This window comes from Sturnira hondurensis, unplaced genomic scaffold (genome assembly GCF_014824575.4).
Source record: "Sturnira hondurensis isolate 20B ecotype Veracruz unplaced genomic scaffold, ASM1482457v3 Scaffold0020237, whole genome shotgun sequence".
Taxonomy (NCBI): Eukaryota; Metazoa; Chordata; class Mammalia; order Chiroptera; family Phyllostomidae; genus Sturnira; species Sturnira hondurensis.
Window position 1 is genome coordinate 1683282 of NW_028092868.1, and position 14741 is coordinate 1698022.

The 14741-nt window shown below is 36.4% G+C and overlaps 1 protein-coding gene across 4 annotated transcripts in view; it reads left to right on the forward strand.

Annotated features, from left to right (window-relative positions):
- Positions 1 to 14221, forward strand: part of RUFY2 (RUN and FYVE domain containing 2) — a 42206-nt gene extending 27985 nt beyond the window's left edge. For all 4 annotated transcript variants that reach the window (XM_037029146.1, XM_037029145.1, XM_037029147.1 and 1 more), the window contains 5 exons: positions 2169 to 2298; positions 2617 to 2711; positions 7271 to 7319; positions 12108 to 12185; positions 12276 to 14221. In XM_037029146.1, the coding sequence (XP_036885041.1) occupies positions 2169 to 2298; positions 2617 to 2711; positions 7271 to 7319; positions 12108 to 12185; positions 12276 to 12419 (496 nt within the window). In that variant the 3' untranslated portion in view covers positions 12420 to 14221. The remainder of the gene's footprint in view (positions 1 to 2168; positions 2299 to 2616; positions 2712 to 7270; positions 7320 to 12107; positions 12186 to 12275) is intronic.
- Positions 14222 to 14741: the final 520 nt, after the last annotated feature.

Below are 14741 nucleotides of genomic sequence, written 5' to 3' on the forward strand. Positions count from 1 at the left end.
TTTTATAAATAAATTCTATTTTTTGTGTGTCCCCCCTTGTGCTTATGATTAAAACTTATGTTTTTACTTTTTTACTACCTTTATTGTTTATAGAGCATTTCCAACTGTCTTGCTATCTTTTTGCTCAAGGGCAGTTTTATTCTTTTTGCTGTTAACATTAATCTGATAGCCATTATGTAACTGTAAAGAACATCTATTATCAAAGAACATGTTTTCCGGGAACATTTTAATGAGTACCTCACGTGTTAGATCTGTATATAGCCAATTAGGAAGGATGTCAGTATATGTCATTGAGTTGGAAAAAAGCCAGGTTGCAGAAGGTATGTGCTAAGTATGATTCTATTTTTTATAAAATTAAAATGGTCCTGCCCTGGCTGGTGTGGCTCAGTGAGATGAGTGCAGGCCTATGAACCAGGAGGTCACTGGTTTGATTCCCAGTTGGGGCACATGCCTGGGTTGCAGGCCAGGTCCTGGCTGGGGGCACATGAGAGGTAACCTATCTATGTATCTCCTCCTATGGATGTTTCTCTCCCTCTCTTTCTCCTTTCCTTCCCTTCTAAAATGTATGAATAAAATCTTTAAAAAGTTAAATTAAAACTGTCCATAGAAAAGAGTTTAAAGAATACAGATTCTAAGGAATGATTATCTCAGGGGAGTGATGGCAAACTGACAGGGGTATTTGATTTGATTTTATGTTTTTATTTCATATGCCCCAGCTAGGGCTGACAAGGGTATTTTAATTTTTACTTTATAAACATCAGTATTTTCCCCAGTAAATATGTATCACTTTTGTGTTATTAAAAGAAAACAATAGAAAATAGTTATATATTATGTTTAACAGATCATTAAACAAGACCGCATGCCATATACAATGTATAATTGCTAAGCTGCTTTCGAATCTCTTGGTTGAGGTGTTAAGTTATTTTCTGTCCTAGTTTCATCAATTATTGAGAGAGGACTTCTTGTAATTTTCCAACTATAATTGAAGACTTAGGTGTTTCTACTTCCAGTTATATCATTTTTTGTTTCTTACATTCCAGAGTTCTGTTGTTTAGTAACTACATGATTAGGGTAACTGTATCTTCCTAGGGAATTGAACTTTTTATCATTATATAATTTGCCTCTTTGTCTCTGGTAATTTTCTTTGCTCTGACATCTACTTTATCAGAATTAAATAGCCACTTCTACTTTCTTTTTATTAATGTTTTCATGTAGTAAACAAAAGATTAATGTTTGCATTTTGCTATCTTTTTACTTTTAGCCTAATCTTTATCATTTTAGTTGAAGTAAGTTTCTTATAGTTTAGTTTTTATCCATTCTGCCAGTCTCTCTTTTAAAGATGTAGATAGTCCATTATATTTAATGGACTATCCATGATATGTAATTGTTGATACATTAGAGCTTAAGTCTGCTATTTTGTTTTATTTTTCTGTTTTTTATTTCCATTTCACTTTTTCTGCCTTCCCATGGGTTACTTGAACATTATTTAGAATTCCTTTTTGATTATCTGTAGTGTTTTTGAGTGTATTTCTCTATGTAATGTTTTAGTGGTTTCTGTAGACATTATATATTTGCACCTTTTCACAGTCTACTGGTATCAACATTTTATTGCCTTTAGTAAAGTGTGGAAGCCTTACTCCCATTTTATTTCCTCTCCCCTTTATAATATAATTTGCTTAAATATTTTCTCTATATAAGAATATCAGATAATGTTATAGTTTGTGCCTCAACCTTAAAACATAATTTAGAAAACTTTCCTTTTTATTGTTCTTTCTTCATTTCTGATGTTCCAAGTTTTCTTATTTGTGTCTGAAAAACGTTTAGCCTTTCTTTGAGGGTAGGTGTGTTGATAACAAATTCTCTTGTTTTTTGGTTTCTTTTGTTCATCTGAAAACATCTTGATTTCACTTTCATTTTTGAAGGATATTTTCAGGATATCCTTAGAATTTTGAGCTGACAGTTCTGAGCTAACTGTAGTGCTGATACTTTGGGATCAGAAAAGTCTGTGCTGCTGGATTTACCAAAAAAATATTTATGCAAGAAAATATCTGAAGAAATGAATTATAAAGGCAAAAGTTATCAACCAAAAAGATGCTCTTTTTAAAGAATATATAAAACTCTCATGTAAACCATAGTACTGAGCTTCTGTTCATTGTTTGTCATTCAAGGGTGCAGCTGGAAACTGATTTGAAGATCGAGAAAGAGTGGAGGCAGACTTTGCAGGAAGATCTGCAGAAGGAGAAAGATGCTTTATCTCATCTTAGAAATGAGACCCAACAAATCAGTAGTCTTAAAAAAGTAAATGGTGGTAAAACTTTTAAAATTAAAATTACATTTTTATAAAAGTTATTTAAAAAGAATCGAATTATAATTTGCCTTTACAACAAGGAAATAACATACTAGTCATCTTTAAAAATATCAGAGAAGAGAGTAAATAATGAGTGGAAAGTAGTTGATAATTGACAGAGCAGCTATGAAAGAGCTTTGGACATAAAAATCTTTTTTTTTGTAAAAAACTAAAGGATTTGTGCTTCTAATTAATGGTATGTATATACAATGTGGAGTTTCTCATTTCTTTCTTACGCATTACATTGTCTGCTTTTTATTGTTTTGAAGGAGTTCCTTGACCTCCAGGATGAAAATCAGCAATTGAAAAAAATGTATCATGAACAGGAGCAGGCTCTTCAAGAACTTGGCAACAAACTTAGCGAGTAATTTCTCTTTTTTCCTTCAGCTAAGTAGTCATGACTTTTATAAAGTGTGCCAAACCAAACAGGCAGAAAAATTTAAATATAGAAAAGAAAGATATGAACTATTAAAAACAAAAGCAGACTCATAGAGAGCAGGATGACATGTGGGTGGGGGTGGGGTCGATAATGGTTAGTGGGTGGAGGGATTGAGCAAAAAGGAAAAAGGACTCATGGACATGGACAGCAGTGGGTGATTGCAGGAGGGAGGGAGTATAAGGTGGATAAATGTTAATGGAAAAAATACAATAAAAAATAAAAACAAATTTTAAAGACTAACAAATAAGACTATAGGTTGGAGAGATTTTATTAAAAAATTTAATTGTATTCTTAGTTCTGAATGTTTTCTTAAGAGATGAAAGCTAAGTCTCTTGATTTCTTTTAATAATAGTATTCAGGAGTTAATATATTTTTCTCAGAGCAACAGAAGCTAGCTTTCTCAGAGTGTTTTGAGAAGGACCGAACATTGTGAGAAATGAAGGGTGTTTCATCCCATCTGGAGTAGGGGCTGAGCTTCATAAAGTGTCTGTGTTTGGTTCTGTTGCAATGAAGTGTTGGGTCCCTATAAAGACAAGAAAGAAATGGTGTTCTGCCTCTCATATTCCTCCTTGTTCCATAGTCTGTATTTTGCTATAGATGGGATTGATTCCATGAAGAAGTCTTGAGACCAGTTTCCAAGGGCAAAGGAAAGAGTAGTTTACTAAAACGACAAAAGGAAACATCAGCCTTCAAAAAGATAACAGTGTTCATGATTACAAATTCAAAGAACAATTGCATTGTGATTCAGATAAGCAATATTTCAGTTTTGTTTTGGCATCCATTTACTGACCCCTTTGAGCCAGACCCTACGCTAAGTGCTTATTACCTCATTTCCCATTTGTTCAGTCTACTTGTTGAGCTTCTGCTTTGGGCCAGACACTATTCTGACTGCTAGGGGCTCAGTAGTTAGAACAAAAAATATGTTTACATTTATTAAGATCATAAAGGTTTAATATTAAAACAGATTAGAATAGTAAAAGAAGGAATTACTTTTTGCTCATCTCTCATTCAATACTAGAGATTTTATAGTTGTATTAAAAGCGTGATCTTTTGGCTGTCCAGGTAGCTGAATTCAGACTTCTGTTTTTTTATCTTTAGCCTGGTTCATTGTTTCTCAAATTTTACTTTGCATGAGAATAACTGCTCAAGATCAGGTATACCTAACAATCTGTACCGAACCTCATGGGCTACTTAAGGAATTCTCAAGGGCTATTGTGACTACTAAATTTTTCCCTTATAAACCGACTACATACCTAATTCCTATGTACCTCCACCGTATGCATGTTTTTCTGAAGTTTGTGGGGTTTTTTACTTTAGAATATGCGTTAGAGGTTTTTCCGTATGAGTACATAAAGATATTCCTTAGGATGAACATGATATCATTAAACTGTTTCTAAAATTTTTTAAAACTTTATAATATTTAAAATAACCATTACTGCTGTGAACATTCCTGTAAATATATGTTGATATCTCTAGATATACTTTAATGAGTATATCTAAAAAGTAAGTTCCAAGAGGTGATTGCTAGGCCACACAGAATGTGCTTTAAAAAATTTTGAGCCCTGGCTGGTGTAGCTCAGTGGATTGAGCGCAAGCCTGGGAACCAAATGACCGTGGTTCAATTCCCACTCAGGGCACATGCCTGGATTGCAGGCCAATTCCGGGCAAGGGATGCATGAAAGGCAATCATACATTGATATTTCTCTTCCTCTCTTCCTTTCCCCTCTAAAGATAAATAAATAAAAAATATTTTAAAAAATTAAAAAAAATTTTGATAGTGCCAATTTACCCTCCACCTCCAATGTTAGACCCCCTCCAGAAGTAGGAGTGTCTGTTTTTGGCATTATGATAATTGAAAATACTGTTTGATTTGTATTTCTTTAACTACGAGCAGGGTTGACATCTCTGTTTGTGTTCTTTTTTTTTTTTTAATAGTTTCTTAAAAAGATTTTATTTATTTATTTTTAGAGAAGGGAAAGGGAAGGAGAAAGAGAGGTAGAGAAACATCAGTGTGTGGTTGCCTCTTACATGGCCCCCGCTGGGAACCTGGCCTGCAACCCAGGCATGTGCCCTGACCAGGAATCCAAACAGCAACCCTTTGGTTTGCAGCCCATGCTCAATCCACTGAGCTATACCAGCCAGGGCTCTGTTTGTGTTCTATTTGTACTTTCAGTTTATTTCCTGAAAACCACTTGTACATTTTTTTGGTTGAATTGCTCATCTTTTTCTAATGGGACCTTTGTAAATTAGTTGTTGTACAGTGCACATCTTTTTACTCTAGTTTGTCATTTGTCGTTTTACTTCATTTATGATATATATATATATAAGATTATATATATTATATAATATATATATTATATCTTAATATATATAATCTTTCCTTGCTAATGTTTGAATTCTTTTTTGTTTTTAAAGATTTATTTATTTATTTTTAGAGAGGAGAAGGGAGGGAAAGAGAGGGAGAGAAACATCAATGTGTGGTTGCCTCTCCCATGCAACTGGGAACCTGGCCTGCAACCCAGGCATGTGCTCTGACTGAGAATGGAACCGGTGACCCTTTGGTTCCCAGGCTGGCGCTCAATCCTCTGAGCCACACAAGCCAGGGCGAATTCTTTTTTAAACATTTTTTAAATTTATTGATTTGAGAGGAGAGGGAGGGGGAAGAGAAAGATCAATTTGTTGTTCCACTTATTAATAGACCCATTACTTGATCTTTAAAATTTTTTTTATTTATTTAGTTTTAGAGAGGGGGAAAGGAGAGAGGAAGAGAAACATCTATGTGAGAGAGAAACATTGTTAGGCTGCCTCTCTCACTCCCCACCTGGGGACCTGGCCTGCAACCCAGATGTGCCCTGACTGGGAATCGAATCAGCCACCCCTCACTTTGTGGGGTGACACCCAACACACTGAGCCACACCAGTCAGGGCTCGTTGGTTGATTCTTGTGTGTGCCCTTTTCTGGGACCCACAAAACTGGTGTAACAGGAGGGTACTTGAACCAAGTGAGCTACCTGTCCAGGGCTGATGTTTGATTTTTATGGTGCAGCTTTATTAGTTTTCTTTCTCTGCTTCTGAGACCTGTAGTCCCTAAGACATGAGTAGTGCCCATTGGGAGTCAGAACATATTTTACTTTTGTCAATTTGAGTTCTTTTCTGCAGTGACAATAATTTTATGATGGCTGGAGGAAGGACCAATGGCCCTATGAGTTTTCCCAGATGGTACCAGTTGTTTTTTTCTTTCAGATCTTATTTATTTGTTTTTAGAGAGAGAGGAAGGGAGGGAGAAAGAGAAACATCAATGTGAGAGACAAACCTCGATTGGTTGCCTCTTGTAAGCATCCTGACTGCAACCACTGGGACCAAACCTAAACCCCAGGCACGTGTCCTGACCAGGAATTGAACCTGCAGCCTTTTGCTTTGTGGAATGATGCCCAACACCCTGAGCCACATCAGTGAGGTTCCAGACTGTACCAGTTTATCTGCTGAAATACTAATCCTCCTTGTGGCAAAAAAATTGAAACAAGTTGAAAGTTCAGCAGTAGATAATTATATAAATTACTTTATATTCTTTTTTATGGTACACTTGTAATCATTTAATATAATGATGTGGAAGATACTTAATAAGAAGTCAGTAGCTCTGAGCCTTTCAGGTTATATTGTTAAGTGAAAAGAGCTTGTTATGGAAAACTGTCAGTAATGATTCCATTTAAAATACATGCATACTCATCAACATACAGAAATTGTCTCTCTGAGAAGTGGGATCACAGGTAATTAAATATTGCTATTTATAATCTACATGTTCGTTAACACTTATTTTCAGAAGAAAAAGTATTGCATAAAACCAAAACTTACACAGACAATAGTTTTATAGTCACCAGAGAGAAAGGGGTAGGGGGAGTAAAGGGTAGAAAGAGCTAAATGGTGATGGAAAATGGTTTGACTTTGGGTGGGGGCACACAGTGCAACACAGATTGTGTGTCATAGAAATGTACACTTGAAACCTATATGACACAATGTCACCCCAGGAAGTTTAATAAAGAAAAAGTGTTACTACTATATATTCCTCAATTTTTCCACTCTTTTTGTATCTGCTAGACAAATAATGTGCATGATGGTAGAATGTCGCCTTCGGGGTCACACTAGACCAGGATTTGAATCCTGGCTTCCCCAGCTGCCACCTTGTGACCTGTTACAAGTGACTAAACCTCATGAGAATGCACCGTCTTCATCTTAAAAAATAGGTTTTTTGAAGATTAAATGAGATCATGCATGCAAAGGTTATAGCATAATGTCTGGCATACCATAAGCCAGTAAACAATAGCTATTATTCATATCATCATGACCACATGAAAATACCAGTATTCTTTAAAAAGCAATTTTAATATTTTATATACTGTATAAAAGCAATACCTTCCTAATGAATCACTAGATGTTCTATATTTATATATATGTGCTGAAATTTGGACCTATTTGTAATTTTTTTAGGTCAAAACTTAAAATAGAAGATATAAAAGAAGCCAACAAAGCACTGCAGGTGAGTAGAAAGTATTTTCCTCAAGTAGGAAAGTATAGATATATGTGAAAGTCCTCAATAGAAGGTAAAGCCCTGTATACAACTAAAGTGTTAGTATTGAATCCCAGGATTTATTAGAGGCAAAACCACTGAATGAGGAGCCTGGGTGTTGTGGGTCCACTTCACTTTGTCCACTTTCCTATAAAGTGTGGCATGATGAATGAAATTGCCTTTGAATTGGAGAATCCTTGAGTTCCTATGCTAGTCTATTACTTATTAGTTTTTGACCTTCATTAAGTCACATATATTCATTAAGTGTTTCCTCTTCTGAAATGGGCTTATGATTTTGCATAGGGTTGCTTTGAATATTGGGTAGGTTAAAATATGTGAAAGTAATTGGTACAATTTATCAGTATATGGTTCTGAATGTGTTGATGCAAGGATCCCTTCTATAAATAGGAGAAAATAGTCTCTATGAGTACTTCAATAACAGATGGCTTCTTCTTGCACAAGCTATCCGTTAAAAAAAAGATACTTATTTTTAGAGAGAGGGGAAGGGAAGGAGTAAGAGGGAGAGAAACATCAATGTGTGGTTGCCTCTTGTGGGCCCCCACCTGGGGACCTGGCCCTCAACCCAGGCATGTGCCCTGACTGGGAATCGAACCAGTGACCTTTCAGTTTGCAGGCCGACACTCAAACCACTGAGCCACACCAACCAGGGCCCCATTTTGTTTTTTTATAAAAGTGTTACAGGAGAATAACTTAAAAAGTCAAATAGTGCTAGAAACAAATAATGGTAGCAGTCTCTCGTTCATCTTCTTGTCCCTTGTTCACCCTAGTGGCCACCACCTGAAGGGAGCCATTCTTTTCTTCTTTGGATATTTATCCCCCTCTTTGTAAATAATATGTAGTACGTATTGTTTGCTCTTAATTTAGTTAAGACTACTTTAGACCTATCTATTGCCTGGTTAATGTGCTAGATGAGGAGTTTTGCTTTCAAAAGTTTTTGTGGAATTCACTTAATGTATATTCTTTATTATGACTGTTTAAGTATTGTTTTTTTGCTGGGCCAAGTAGTATACTGTAATTATATTTTCTTTCTTTAACTACTTTTATTTCCTCTGGAGTTAATTGCTTCTTATTTTTTAAATTTAGTTGTATTTGGACATCAGTGTTTTCTTACTATCTCTATAAAATGCTTCTTGATGAGAGTTTTGCATGTGGTAAATGAATCCTCTAACTGGTTGTTTTTTCCTTTGAATCCTCCTCCTTGGAGTTCTCTGCTTTCCTCTGCTCCCATCTTGTCTGTTCACCCCTGTCCAGACATTTCCCTTTGCTGACATTCTTAGAATGCCCTGTACTGTACTCACGTGGTAGAGCCACACCAGCCAGGGCTGCTCTCACTTTTAAAGAGATCGATAGTGATGTTTGCCTATCAATCAGTATTTAAACTGTGAATTTTTTTCACTGTTAAAGATACCATATAGTACAGCTTTAAAGTACTTGCCTGCTGGTGTGGCTCAGTGGATTGAGTGACGACCTGCAAAGCAAAGGGTCATTGGTTTGATTCCCAGTCAGTGCACACACCTGGGTTGCGGACCAGGTCCCCACGAGGGGGCGTGTGAGAGGCAACCACACATTGACATTTCTCTCCCTCTCTCTAAAAATAAATAAATAAAATCCGAAAAAAAAATACCGGCATACTCTGTTTTAGTTTGTAAAATAGAACACATGTGCTCCATTTGCAATCTTCTCCCTATAGTAATAATCTTGTATTTTGTACTAATAATGTTTTCCTTTAATTTCATCATTCATATCTCTCTTTAACAAGATATTACCTAGATTTCCATATTTTTACACTTATGAAAATAGATTTATGTGTGACGTGCTCTTCTTTTTTGGCCAGCTGTTGGGTCTGGGACAGCTGTCCTACAGTTTACCCCATGATGGGTTTTATGATTACTTGTTTGGAGCAGTCTTAAACTTGTTCTTCTGTGCCCTTATTGCCTGTAAACTGTAAGTTAAATGTAAAGGCTTATGCAACCTGAATTGAGATTTTTAATTTCTGCTACCATATTTTTAATATTCAGCAGGCCCCTATTTGCTCACTTTTCCTTTTAAAAATAGCATCTGACTTTATCTCTCAGGATATTGTTTCTTTATGAAGTTTTCTTTTGCTACTGTCACTCTTTATTTCTTCTGAATTTATTTCTTTGAGCTAGCTCTTGCCGAGGTCATTCCTCAAATATTGGATAATCCCCCAATTTTAGTAACACAAAAAATATTGGTTGCCCTGTACGTGATGGTGGGGTGGACTGGGGTGGGTTGTTATAGACGGAAAGGCTTCAGCATAGAGAAATCTGTTGCTAGTTAACAGATTTCTAGTTGCTAGTTGGTACCCTTTCCAAATAAATGGTAGTATCAGCAGGACTTTTCTCTGGGGCAGTTGAAGTTCTCCAGAAAAGGATCCTCTGATATCCTGTCTGGTGGTGGAGGGGTTCCGAGTTTTAGTTGGGTAACTGACATTCTGGAATTGGGCATAGCCCTTTGTTTTCAGAGCAATAGTTTGCTCTAGGCTTGAAACAGCTGTGCTTCCTTGAGAAAACAGCTACAGTTCTCTGGACTTCATCTTATCTCACAGGTTGCAAACTCAAGGCCCGAGGGCCAAATCCTGCCCTCCACCTTGTTTTATTTGGCCTGGCAGCTTGTTTCTACCCGGTGGCAGCTCTGAGCTCTTGCTTAACTGTTCAGGAGTAATTACATTTGTACAGTCCTAAAGTTACAGTCAGCCCTTTGACAGCAATCTGGAGGCTGATGTGGCCCCTGGTGAAAGTGAATTTGATACTCCTGTGGCTTATCTGATAAATAAGAGCTGTGGGTAACGACCTCTGAGGTCCCTTTCAGCTGACACACTAGGCTTACCCTACAGCTTTTCTCCTTGGCAGACAAGCAGGGTAAATTCAGTCAAATTGAAGTAAGTGTGGAAGGCCCAGGCCTGAAGTCAGAACGGTTATGTCTGAAACTGATGCTGCTGCTTGGAAATCTGCTTCACATCAGGTTCCTGTGCTGCTTCCACTAGGTGGCTTGGGGGCATTTGGCAAGTCACTTCTCTTTTTATGCTGTTCAAGTTATATTTGGTTATCTTTTAAGGTCTTGTATCTTGCTTTAAATAAAAATTTCTGTGATTCAAGTCATTTGATTCTTTGCTGGTGGTGTTTGTCTGAGCTGTCTAGATTTTTTTAACCCTTCACTACTTACAATCCTGTTTTAAGGAGCCTTAGACTGCCTCAAGTGCATTAACCCAACACAAGTTGTCTTACTTCTGCTACAATAGGTGTTAGTTATTAAGACCGTAAAACAAGTAAGTACCTGGAATTAACCTTGTGATTTTTATCTGTAAACGCTTAGTCCTTTTTCATTTTCCTCTTTCTTCAATCAGTTGTCTGAAGTCTTTTAAGAAATTTACTTGGAGAATTTTTCTCTAGTCAGGTGATAAAGGCCCCTCTCCCTCAGAGGTATTTTATAGATGGCACATCTACCTCCCGAGCTGGATTCACTTGTTCTTTAGAAAGCAGCAGCAGTATGGTTTAGGCTGGGTGTGTTTAAGTTACTATTTTTTAGATTTTCTTTATCACTTTTAGAAAGAGGGGAAGGCAAGAAGAGGGAAACATCCACATGTGAGAGATAGATCAAACATTTGCCTCTCATTCACCCCTAACTGGGGACCTGGCCTGCACCCCAGGCATGTGCCCTGATTCGGAATTGAACTGACCTGGAAACCCTTCAGTTAGCAGGCAGGCACTCAATCCACTGAGCCCTGAACAGCCAGGGACAGGCTGTTTTTAAAAGGAACATGTGATAGGATTAATCAGAAGCATGGAGGACTCGTCCTTTCTCCTGGGTCTTTTCATTATAAAACTGGCACCATATAATCAAAGTTGCTTTACTGGGGGCGGGGGGGGGGCTCTTTCTGCCCAAGATCTCGGTTGGTTAAGAATGGGTCAAATTAGAAATCTGATACGAAGTTAACTCCCACTTGTTTAAGACTGCTACTAAAGTTTACACAATAGCTACTAAATATGTGAACTAAAGAACTTGAGAGAAATTAATGGCCACATAAAACTAAATTTAATGTGGTCTTAACCAAACATCTGATTTCCAAATTCTTCAAGTTTTATGGAATTACTGTGTATAAAGTATATGTAATGCCCAACTTAAATGCATTCTACAGTGAAAATTTATCCTTAAGTGTTGGACTAGATAATCTTTAAGGTTCTTAACAAAAACTACCATCAGTAGATTTTTATTTTTAAAAAACACTTTATCATGAAAATACTTGAACATTTGTAATAGTAGAGAGTAAAACCAACCATTACCTAGTTTTAGTATTTACCAATATATGGCCAATCTTGTTTTATGTTCAGCCCATACCGCTTCTCCCTCACCGGTTATTTTGAAGCAAAGTTTACACATTAATCTACAACTATTTCAGTATTCCCTCACAGAAAAAGGACTTTTCTTTTAAATTTTATTTTTTTAGAGAGGAAGGGAAAGAGGGAGAAACATCAGTGTAGTTGCCTCTCACACACCCCCTATGGGGACCTGGCCCACAACCCAGGCATGTGCCCCGACTGAAAATTGAACTGGCAACCTTTTGGCTGGCACTCAATGTGCTGAGCCACATGAGCTAGGGCTAAAGGACTCATTTTTGATTCTTCATCTGTATACATTGCTGTAAAGTGTTTTTGGTGGAAAAATATTTTTAATGTAATTAATTTGAGCATTAATAGTTATTTTTCCTCCTACTAGGGACTGGTGTGGTTGAAAGACAAAGAAGCAACACATTGTAAACTTTGTGAAAAGGAATTCTCACTCTCTAAGAGAAAGGTAAAGGGAGTTCAAAAGTTTTGGTGCAAATATGGCTTTTAATGTTACTCATAGTTTTTTCTCTGATTTTGTTTTTTCTCCAACAAATAGCACCACTGTAGAAACTGTGGAGAAATTTTCTGTAATGCTTGCTCTGACAACGAACTGCCTTTGCCTTCTTCACCAAAGCCAGTACGGGTTTGCGATTCCTGTCACGCACTGCTGATTCAGAGATGCTCATCTAATTTGCCATGACTCCAGAACTAAGTCTTCCGTGTATGCAAGTACCTGTGGTGAACGTTATGTATGAACATGTGCACATATTCAGATAGCCCCTCTGAAGTGACTTTCAGACAGTACTGGTACCAATTGTGTTTCACATTTCAATTCATGGGAATTAAGTTGTATAATTTAGTATTTCCTTTCTACTATTATTCAAAAAGAATTTTCAACAGGACATGTTTTAAAAGAACTTTAACCTAATTCCAAACTCATATAATGTAACTGTCAATGACACTGAAAGGCCAGATAGCATAGCTAACACTTATCTGCCTTACTTTATAAAGGCCTTCTTAAAAATAGGGCTCCAGATGGTCGAGTTTATATTTGATGGTGCCTGTAAGCTTTATTAATGCACTTTAAAGTTTCATGGGTCTCAGAGAAAGATGGGAAATGTGTAGAACTTTTTCAAGTGTTAATATCCCAACAGATTTTCCATTAGCTTAGTAAGATATCTATATTTATTTGGCCCTTCCCCCCTCCCTTCTTTTGTCCACTTTGCATTAGAAAAGGCCAATATTTTATCCTATACAATTTCTTTTGGCTTTCTTCCTCTCTAAAATCAGTGTTGCTGATACCTTTCAGATACAGTGGGTTAAAGAGGTTATTTTGCCTCAACCTTTTCCTTTTGAAAGGTTAAGCCATCATCCTTTTACTTCACCTTAAGTTGCTACTTGCAGATCTGGAAACTTAAGCATTACATTGCAGTGGTCCACTACTGCAGTATGGAGTAAAACATTCACCATAAACTAAGCACCTCTAAGCTAGGGTCAGTTGGTGAAAATATGGTCAGCCCTGCCATTTCAAGCATGAGACTGAATAAACACTAACCTTGTTACATTACTTATAGCATACCAAGAATTTAATCTGTAAAAAGTTACCTTTGTATAGTCACTTGAATGACATCACTACTAAGGAAACTACATTTTAAAAAACCCGTTTAAAATACCAGCCATGCACTTTATGCCTGTGTACCTTCCAAACAATGTCATATTAGGATAACTTTGTATTATTCCTGAAAACATTGTATTTAGTGAACCTAATCGTGGACACCCCCCTACCCCCTAGGATGGGGGTTATCCTGCAGGATCCTTTCCTCAAGAGTACATACTTTCATTAAGCTTAATTATTTTTCTAAATTGCCAGAGTATGAAATTAGTATTTTACTTGAAGATTTTCTCTTCATAATCCAGTTTGAGGTCTTCTTGAATGCTAATAGAAATGTCAAGAGATAAAATTATATTCTTGAAAACTGTTTTGTATTGATGGGATGAACATTTTTATGATTGCTGAAAATGAGATGAAGGAAAAAAGGAAAATTTTCAAATACCAGATGTTTTTTATTACTACTGTGCTTAGAGCAAAATTTAAAATGTGATTCCTGCTTAAATTCCAAAGCTATTTAACCATGATTTTTAGCACCCACTCCCTTAAATTCTTTGCTATTTAAAATTCGTGTATCACCATTGATTTTGGATTTTTGTAGGCAAAAAAATCAATCGCTGTTTATGACAGCAATACAACTTGCTCCATTTACTTTGGCTCTTTTATAAATACCATTTGTAACTAATTTTGAATTTATGTTACAAACTTTGAATTTGTATTTTGTGGTTGTGAAACTATCTTAATAAACTTCACACAGCATTCCCTCACTTAGCTAGTACTACCACAATAATGCTGTCATGGTGCCAAGGAATAGTGATTGTAATTCCCCTACCCTGTAATGTTTTAAAATAAAATGTGAATTTTATAAACCAAATAAAAGACTTGAAAAAGTAGCCTGCTTTAGAAGGACAACTTTCATTGATAACATTTTATATTTTTACTCTTAAAATATTTAAGTACTCCTAAAGATTTTAAGAGTACTCCAGGGGGAAAAAAAAAGCACATGTAATCTCTAAAAAATGTTAAGTGGGCCCTGGTTGGTGTGGCTCAGCTGGTTGGAGCATCAAATCATAGAGCTAGAGGTCATGGGTTTAATTCCGGGTCAGGGCATGTACAAGAAGACAACCAAACAATGCTTCTCTCTCTAAAAAAGGCAATGAAAATATGTCCTTGGGTTGAGGATTAAAATGAAGTTAACATGAAACTAGTATTTAAACGGGTAGTTACAAGTAGGTACAGGCATTAAGATTTATCATTGCTTTAGCTGATAAACTCCATTTGGGATCATACTACCTTCTCTAAAACAGCAATCACTGTAAATTTAGGAGTCATTTTTGTCTATTTCAGTTAGAAATATTTAGTACCTTGATTTATAATCAGAAATTGACACAAAGCATTCTAGGACAGACGCCA